Source organism: Hypanus sabinus, chromosome 24 (assembly GCF_030144855.1).
Source record: "Hypanus sabinus isolate sHypSab1 chromosome 24, sHypSab1.hap1, whole genome shotgun sequence".
NCBI lineage: Eukaryota > Metazoa > Chordata > Chondrichthyes > Myliobatiformes > Dasyatidae > Hypanus > Hypanus sabinus.
This window is the reverse complement of record NC_082729.1, coordinates 3170293-3180054: the sequence shown is the minus strand read 5'-3', so window position 1 is coordinate 3180054 and position 9762 is coordinate 3170293. Positions and strand designations below refer to the sequence as shown.

The following is a 9762-nucleotide window of genomic DNA, read 5'->3' as shown; positions in this document are numbered from 1 at the left end:
CCAGTTTATATTCCTTCCTCCCCCTCCAACTTCATATTCTGGCTTCCTCCCCCTTCCCTTCCAGTCCTGAAGAAGGGTCTTGGCCTGAAGTGTCAACCGTTTATTCCCCTCCATAGATGTTGCCTGACGTGCTGAGCTGCTCTGGCATTTTGTGTGTGTTACTGTGCTTAGAGTTAGTCAGGTTAGAATCAGAAGCATAGAGACACTTGCGGGCTGCCCCCAGTACAACCTCACTGATTTGATTTGATGCATTTCACTGTGTGTTTCAATGTTTCAATGCACTCGTGACAAATAAAGATAATCTCCTCTGTTTAATTTGTGTCAATGACAATTAATTAGATGCCTCCTATGCAAGTGAGACCAGTCAGCGTTCTCCAATAAAACCGAGGGAGGAGGAGAATTCTCACCCAGCAGGAAACCCAATAATGATCAAGGTTCTCTGAATGTTAATAGTGACTGGAAGCCATCTCTGCCACTCTGGAGATTTGCGGACAGTAGATTTATCATTCATCAGTTAAAAAATTGTAGTGAACTTCATCAAAACATTACAATTCTTTTGGAAAGATGAGTGAAAGTTGGAGACAGCCTTTCATTGAATTACAGAAAGTGTATTATGTTGCTTTATGTGTCCTTGGAATTCCAGGTAGGAAATGTTTCTTCTGTTTTGCAAGCAGACTTCTGTTTTGTACTGTTTGGTCAATGTGCTTCAGTGTAATAAAACATCGAAAAATCAAAAAGCTTTGGAAATACACTTGTCTCCCTGAGAACCGAGTGATAAAAAGAATTGTAAAGCAGTGTTCATTTAACATGGGGACAGTTCTATGAAAACTTCAAATGATCATAGAAGCAGTATGGTAAAAAGGAACTGAATTTCTATAAATCTGAAAAAAATTACAAATAATAGAAGGAGAGACAGTTTAAACAGTTCATTCTATGGAAGGATTGTTAAAATGAAAAATGGCATCTATCTTCATTACTTATTCTTCTAGAGCAGAAACTAATTTACCAAAACTGCTTTTATAAGAATCTGTGCGAATCATAATTTAAATAGTTGCGAGTTACAAAAGAGTGTGTGTGCTTTGATAAAGATCAATACCTAACAACTGATATGTTACTTTTTCTTTCAAATAATGGGAACTCTCTGAGAGGAGATTTCGTTTTGAATGTTCATTCTGAATTGTAAAGAACTATACAGATCTTAAAGTGGCGTAGTGGCATCCACTCCAGACTTGGGGGCGAGTGGTCCCAGGCTCAAATCCAGCCAGTTCCTTGCATGCTTTCCATCTGTGCTGGGTTGAGTATTGAGCTAGCAACTCGACCTCGTGGAAAACAGACAAAAATGCTAAAGAAACAGCAACTGCAAAAGACAAGGAAAGGAACAACTATACAGATCTTAAGAAGTGCGGGATTCGCTAAGGGTTAAACCGCAGGTTGATTCAGTAGAAGGCAAAGGCAATGTTGGCATTCAATTTGAGAGCAAGGATGTAATGCTGAGGTTTGTTAAGGTAACGCTCAGACTGCATCTGGAGCACAGTATTATCTTATATTGACATCCAAGGACATACGTTGTATTGAAAAGACAGGTGTGCGGGCAGAGCGAGTGGAACGGCTCTGTTGGTAAAAAATTGAAATCAAATCCTAGATGTAGATTCCTTGAGTGTGGAGTTACGGTTGTTATAGCCAGGGGTGATAATGGGGGTAAGCTCCCATTACCTATTAAATGCTTCCAGTGGTGTGGGTCTCAATTAGCCTCTGACAACCATGTCCAGCTCCTGACCTTCACATGTGGCATAGCTACAACGCCCAGCAGACCTGTTTCCACTGATAGGAGAAGGGGAAAAGGTGAGTTCCTTACACCTTAAAACCAGTAGCTTCGGGCAGATGGGGCTCATCAGATATGGTTGGCAGCTCATCCAGGAGAAGGAAAACTCTGATCTCAAACCTCCGCTGCCTTGTGACCACACCCACTCATGGGGAAGACCTCGGGAGTAAATCTCAAGGGAAAAATCCAGAGCTGGAGTCCCTAAGGCAATGAGTCCCTACGTTGAGTTCAACGCTGACTGGCAACTCCTGAGATGCTGCTGGTGCCAAACTGGATCAGTCTCTGCAGTTCCTTTGGGTTCATCAGATGCGTGGACAGGGGGAGCTTGCTAAACGGGCAACAGCTTGCTCTCCATATCGTACTGCCCTGGCTTGTGTATCTAGACCACTGAGAGTCAACGTCCATGGTCATCCTCAACCTAAAGAGTTAAGAAACTGCCAGGGTAAAAAGACCCTGATGGGAGGTATACATAAGCCTCTTATTGTTGCCAGATGTGAAGTACAAATTAAAATGGGAGATAGAAAAGGCATGTAAAAAGAGGAATGTTTCAATAATCATGGAGGATTTCAATATGCAGGTAGATTGGGAAAATCAGATTGGTGCTGGATCCCAGGAAATGGAATTTGCAGAATGCATACGAGATGGTTTTTTAGAGCAGCTCGTGGTTGAGCCCACTCGGGGAAAGGCTGTTGTGGATTGGGTGTTGTGTAATGAACCAGATTTGATCAGGGAGCTTAAGGTAAAGGAACCCTTAGAAGTCAGTGATCATAATGTGATAGAATTCATCATGCAGTTTGAGAGGGAGAAGCTAAATGTATCAGTATTGCAGTGGAGTAAAGGGGATTATAAAGAGAGGAGCTGGCAAAAGTTGATTGCAAGATGACACTAACGGATGAGAGCAAAGCATCAATGGCTAGAGATAATGGGGGAAATTCAGAAGGTGCAGGAAAGATACATTCCAAAGATGAAGAAGTATTTTAAAGGGAGAATGAGGAAACTATGACTGACGAGGGACATCAATGACCACATAAAAGCAAAAGAGAAGGCACTTAATAGAGCAAAAATTAGTGGGATGGCAGAGGATTGCAAAGTTTTTAAAAACCAACAGAAGGCAACTAAGGAGAGAAAAGATGAAATATGAGGGTAAGCTAGCCAATAATATAAAAGAGGATATCAAAAGTTTTTATTTATAAAAAGAGTAAAAGAGAGCCAAGAGTGGGTATCAGACTGCTGGAAAAAGCCACAGGAGAGATAGTAATAAGGGACATAAATAGTGGATGAACTTAATAAGTATTTTGCATCAGTCTACACTGTGGAAGACACTAGCACTATGCCAGGAATGCAGGAGTGTCGGGGGGGGGGGGCAGAAGTGAGTGCTGTTGCTATTACTAAGGACAAGGTGCTTGGGAATCTGAAAGGTCTGTAGTAGATTAGTCACCTAGACCAGGTGGAGCAGCGGTTCCCCAGGGGCTGGTGGTGGGACTGTTTCTTTTCATGCTGTATATCAATGATATAGATGATGGAATAGAAGGCTTTGTTGCTAATTTTGCACCGAGATTGGTGGAGGGGCAGATAGTGCTGAGGAAACAGGTAGACTGCAGAAGGACTTAGATTGGGAGAATGGGCAAGAAAGTGGAAAATAAAATACAATGTTGGAAAATGGTGATCAAGCACTTTGGCAGATGAAATAAGTGTGCAGACTGTTTTCTAATTGGGGAGAAAATACAAAAATCTGAGATGCAATGGGACTTGGGAGTCCTTGTGCAGAACACCTTAAAGGTTAACTTGCAGGTAGACTTGGTGGTGAGGAAGGCAAATGCAATGTTAGCATTAATTTCAAGAGGTCTAGAATACAAGAGCAGGGATGTGATGCTGAGGCTTTATAAGGCAGCGGTGAGGCCTCACCTTGAGTATTGTGAACAGTTTTGAGCTCCTCATCTAAGAAAAGATGTGCTGGTATTGGAGAGGGTCCAGAGGCGGTTCACAAGGATGATTCCAGGAATGAAAGGGTTATCATATGAAGAATGTTTGATAGCTCTGGGTCTGTACTCACTGGAATTTAGAAGGATGGGGGTTCTCATTGAAACCTTTCGAATGCTGAAAGTGCTAGACAGAGTAGAAGTGGAAAGGATGTTTCCCATGGTGGGGGAGTCTAGGACAAGAGGGCACAGCCTCAGGATAGGGGGCGTCCATTTAAAACAGATGTGGAGAAATTTCTTTAGCCAGAGGGTGGTGAATTTGTGGAATGTATTACCACAGGCAGTTGTGGGGGTCAAGCCGTTGGGTGTATTTAAGGCAAAGCTTGCTAAGTTCTTGATTGGACACAGCATCAAAGGTCATGGGGAGAAGGTTGGGGAAGAGGGCTGAGGAGGGGATAAAAAAGGATCAGCCATGACTGAGTGGCAGAGCAGACTTGATGGGCCAAATGGTCTAATTCTGCTCCCATGTCTTATGGTCTACACCCCAGGGTTCTGAAAGAAGTAGCTGAAGAGATTGTGGAGGCATTAGTAATGATCTTTCAAGAATCACTAGATTCTAGAATGATTCCCAGAGGACTGGAAAATTGCAAATGTCACTCCACTCTTTAAGAAAGGGCAGTAGGAAGGAAATTAGGGACCAGGTAGCCTGACTTTAGTAGTTGGGAAGATGTTGGAATCCATTATTAAGAATGAGATTTCAGTATGCTTGGAGGCACATGACAAAATAGGCCAATGTTAGTTAAGGGGAAATCTTGCCTGACAAATCTGTTGGAAATCTTTGAGGAAATAACAGGCAGGATAGAAACATAGAAACATAGAAAATAGGTGCAGGAGTAGGCCATTCGGCCCTTCGAGCCTGCACCGCCATTCAGTATGATCATGGCTGATCATCCAACTCAGAACCCTGACAGACAATCAGTAGATATTGTTCACTTGGAGTTTCAGAGGCCATTATAACACATTACACAGTATGCCAATGATTTTGATGATAGAATCAATAGCTTTGTGGCCAAGTTTGAGCATGGTACAAGGATAAGTAGAGAGGCAGGAAGTGTTTTGGTAGCAGGGAGGTTGCAGAAGGACTTGGGCAGATTAGAAAAATGGTCAAAGAAGTGGCAGATGGAATACTGTGTCAGGAAGTGTATGATCAAGCACTTTGGTAGAAAGAATAAAAGTGTAGTCTAGTTTCTAAATGAGGAGATTAAAAAAACAGAGGTGCAAAGGAAGTCCTTGTGTAGGATTTTCTAAAGGTTAACTTGCAGGTTGATCACAATGTCAGCATTCATTTGAAGAGAGTTGGAATATAAGAGCAAGAGTGTAAAGCTGAGGACCAGGGCATTGGCCAGGCTGCTTTTGGAGAATTGTGAGCAGTTTGGGGCCCTTAATGCTAGCGTTGGTGAGGGTCCAGAGGAGGTTCGTGAAAATGATTGCAGCAATGAAAGGGTTAACCTTTGAGGCCTGCTGGGGTTTAAAAGAGTGAAGGGGGGGGGGAGGCAGGAATCTTATTAAACCTATTGAATATTGAAAGGCCTAAACAAAGTGGATGTGGAGAGGATGTTTCTGAAAGTGGGGGAGTCTAGGACTGTAGGGCACAGCTTCAGAATAAAAGGACATCCATTTAGAACAGAGATGAGGAGGAATTTCTTTAGCCAGTGAGTGGCGAATCTGTGGAATTCATTGTCACAGGTGGCTGTGGAGGACAGCTCATCAGGACTATTGAAAGGAGAGGTTGACAGGTTTTTGATTAGGACAGGCATCAAAGGTCACAGGGAGAAGGCAAACAAAGCAGCCATGATGGAGAAGACTCAAATAGTCAAATGGACTAATTCTGGCCGCATATCTAAAAAAGGATGTGCTGGCATTGGAAAGGATCCAGAGGAAGTTCACAAGAACAATCCCAGGAATGAAAGGGTTAACATGTGAGGAGCTTTTGTTTGCCCTGGGCCTGTACTCACTGGAGTTTAGATGAATGAGGAGGGATCTTATTAAAACCTAGAGAATATTGAAAAGCTAAGTTAGAATGGATGTTTCCAGTAGTGGGAGAGTCTAGGACCAGAGGGCACTGCTTCAGAATAGATGGGGACATCCCTTTAGAACAGAGATAAGGAGGAATTTCTTTAGCCAGAGGGAGGCAAATCTGTGGAATTAATTTCCACAAATTTGTGTGGGGGCCAAGTCATTGAGTATATCTAAATTTGAAGTTGATAGGTTCTTGTTTAGTCAGGCCATCAAAGGTTATGGGGAGAAGACAGGAGAGTGGGGTTGACATTCAGCCTTGATGGAGTAGACACGATGGGCTGAATGGCCTAATTCTGTTCCTTTCCTTTATGGTCACATGGTATATGTAAAAGCATACTTTGAGTTCTGAGATTCTTTTGAGGGTGCTGAATGTGTGCTGCAGGAATTTAGAAATGAATGTTAAAACGCTATTGAACTGGACTGGTGCAAGAAGCAATGATGAAATGATGAGATGTGGCTGAAGTACCTGCTCTACTTACAAATCTCACTAAAGCTGCCTCAAGTCACCAGAAAAAAAGTCAAAATTGTTTCCCAAAGAGGAAGCAATCTAAATCTGAACCTGGGTCTCTGGTGCTGTAACGATGTCGTGCTAACCACTACGATACGTGCTGCCAGTGCTGAATTTAGGGTTGGGACGATGAGTGGGTGATGAGCCACCAATCTAGGTTCTTGACGTCAACTGCTCCCAGTGTGGAATAGGCCCTCCAGGCCCTTCAAGCCTCGCTGCCCAGCAATCCCCCGACTTAACCCTAGTCTAATCACGGGACAATTTATAGTGACCAATTAACCTACCAACTGGTACATCTTCGGACTGTGGAAGCCCATGTGGTCACGGGGAAGAATGTACAAACTCTTTACAGGCAGCAGTGGGAATTGAACCCGGGTCACTGGTACTGTAAAGCGTTGTGCTAACCACTAGGCTACCTTGCCATCCCCCGAACAGCCTTGGTTAAATGGCAGGACACACTAAGAGAAATAGAAAGATAACCATACTTCTTGAGCATGTGTCAATGCACATGAGTGAGAATTTAAAATCGGGCCACTGTCATCTTCGGTTGTTTGCAAGCTTGCTGTGGGAGAGAAAATAACGGAGTTTCAAAGTCACACCAAGATCTTGATTCAGTCTCTCGCATGCGCTGAGGTTTTCCAGAATTCCTCTCCTTCAAAGTTCAAAGCCAATTTATTATCAAAGGACATAAATGCCACTATATCCAACACTGAGATTCATTTTCCTGTGGGCACTCACAGTAAATACAGAGAAACATAATAGAATCTATGAAAGACTGCACATAGCAGACTCAAAGATGTCAGTAGAATAGGCAGTGGATTAGGAGTGTGGACAGATACGATCAAAAATCTGTATATATTCTAATTGAGTGAAACACAGAACTGTGCCAAGGTTTTAGGCACTCATATATGTAGCCAGGGTGCCTAAGACCTTTGCGCAGTACTGTGTTTGTGGAGTGGAATACGAGTTTTTAAATCTGGGACAGCAAAGGACGTTGGGAATAGTGAGGGTGGAGGGGTGTGGGACAGCTTGTCGAGAAGGAATACCAGGTCTGGGGAGAGGCACAAGTCCAGACACACCCAACCCCTGGAACCTCTTTAACAAACGGTACGGATATGATGGACGGAACAGCCTCCCTCCATTCGCTAAATTTTCTCTGAGGTTCAGGTGGCGATATTCGCCAATGAAAAGGATGACATTAGCGGTAAGTCTGAATACCAGGACAACTCAGAATACGAGGATGTCCCTTTGGAACGGAGGTGAGGAGAAATTTCTTTAGCCAAAGGATGGTAAATCTGGAAATCTGTGAGAATTTCAAGATGGTGTGAAAGCTTTTGTCTGCAATAGTTGTGTAGCGTTTTCCATAAGGGAGTTTTTGGAAAAGCCAGTTTGCAGTGTGGGTAGTGTGCACAGTGATTTCTCTCTGTCCTGGATACCTACAGGTCCACATTGCATGTCATGTGAGACATGTCACTTTTTAATCTGCAAAGGTTTCGCTTTGAATATAGAATTATAATTAACTCTCATTACGATATTTTCTGATAGATGCTAACTTACTTATTTCTATTATTTTTGTTGCAGGAAATCTGTTCGCTGTCTATATTATCTGCTGTCGAGCGTGTGGCTTGTCAAGAACCACAACGATTTATTTGGTTGCCCTGGCTGTATCGGACACTCTGTGCCTGATCTGCGCAGGTATTTTGAACCTAACCAAGTTATGGCTGGGTCCGGATTCCAGCTGGGTCTATACCAGTTGGTGGTGTGCTTCCATCGTGTTGGAGTATGGCACAGTCCTCCTTTCCGTCTGGATTATCGTGGCCTTCACCATTGAAAGATATGTCGTGTTATTCAACAAGAGACTGAAGTTCCACATAGCCAAGCCAAAGAATACTCTGTGGATAGTTCTGGGAGTTGTGCTGCTCTCTTATACGTTGACCACTCTCGCTTTTTTAATGAATAAGTTTGCAAAGCACTCTGTCGCAGCAACTGCCTGGGTGTCAAGGAACTACACCAGCGACGGGCGGAAGGAATGTGCCCTCTTCAACAACACCTTCTGCCCCACATCCGTTTGGCTTCACACCATCATATCTGGCGGAATTCCTTATCTCCTGATCCTGGTCTTCAGCATTCTGATTGCCTGCCGGTTACATTACAAAACCAAGATCCACTCGGAATTCGAAAATGCCACGTTCAAGGTCACCAGGATAAAAACCAGGAGGTCGGCGCAGATCCTGCTTGCCGTCTCCTTTGCCGCGGTTGCTCTCGGCCTCCCCAGGTTCATTACCGAATGTCTGCCAACCGACTTGGGGGGTGTAAATTACTTTGATTACAGCGTCGTGACGAACGTGGTGCCCGACACTCTCTTCATGCTCCAGTGGTTTAATTCGGCAATCAACTTCTGGCTTTTCTCCTCTGCGTCATCTGCCTTTCGAAAGGAGTTCATGACAATCCTCGCATTCAGTAGCTGTCGGGAAAAGCCTCCAGCGAGTGTATCGACTGTGCCGGTCAACACTCTGAAGAACGTGTTCCAAACTAAGTACTGCTTCACAAAATGAGGACTCCTTCACCGCACCTGGAAACATGAGGCCAACTGCTCTCATACCCACCCTCCTTCATGGAACAGAGTGAGTGGAGCTGCACATCAAAAATGCAAGAGATTCTTCAAATGGGACATGGATGAACTCAACAAGTCAGGCGACGTCTATGGAGAGAATGAAGGGCCTTGGCCCAAAACATCAACTGTTTATTCCCCTCCATAGATGCTGCCTGACTTCCTGAAAATCCATCCAACTTTTTGTGTGTGTTGCTGAAGACCATAGGACCATAAGATGTAGGCTATTTGGCCCATCGAGACTGATCTGCTATTCCATTTTCCCTCTCAGCCACAATCTCCTGCCGTCTCCCCGTATCCCTTCATGCCCTGACTAATCAAGAATCTATCAACCTCTGCTTTAAATACACCCAATGGCTTGGCTTCCACAGCCACCTGTGACCATGAGTTCCACAGATTCACCACTCTCCAGCTAAAGAAATTCCTTCTCAACTCAGTGCTAAATAATGTCCCTCCATTCTGAGCCTGTGACCTCTGGTCTTATACTCCCCCACCATAAGAAACATCCTCTCCACATCTACTCTGTCAAGAACTTTCAACATTTGATAAGTTTCAGTCAGACCCCCCTCCCCTCATTCTTCTGAATTCCGGGTCAAGAGCCATCAAACACTCCTAATATGATAAGCCTTTCAAACCCAGATTCATTTTTGTGAGCCTCCTTTCAACCCTCTCCAATATCAGTACTTCCTTTGCAACACACACAAAATGCAGGAGGAACTCAGCAGGTCAGGCAGCATCTATGGTGGGGAATAAACAGTTGATACGTGAGGCTGAGACACTTCATCAGGACAGGAAAGGAGGTGGGGGGGCACAAGCCGGAATA

At 43.9% G+C, this 9762-nt stretch overlaps 1 protein-coding gene across 1 annotated transcript; it reads left to right on the top strand.

Moving 5' to 3' along the window:
- Positions 1-564: 564 nt before the first annotated feature.
- LOC132380606 (probable G-protein coupled receptor 139) lies at positions 565-8883 on the top strand. Its single transcript, XM_059949534.1, has 2 exons — positions 565-643; positions 7910-8883. Exons 1-2 carry the CDS (start codon positions 565-567, stop codon positions 8881-8883), a joined length of 1053 nt encoding a protein of 350 aa, XP_059805517.1.
- Positions 8884-9762: the final 879 nt, after the last annotated feature.

Excerpts from the sequence above, each read along its gene's own strand:
- LOC132380606 (XM_059949534.1), top strand. The coding sequence starts at position 565 with ATGAGTGAAAGTTGGAGACAGCCTTTCATTGAATTACAGAAAGTGTAT. Across the intron at positions 644-7,909 it reads ATGTGTCCTTGGAATTCCAG|GAAATCTGTTCGCTGTCTAT; the intron begins GTAGGAAATGTT and ends TTTTTGTTGCAG.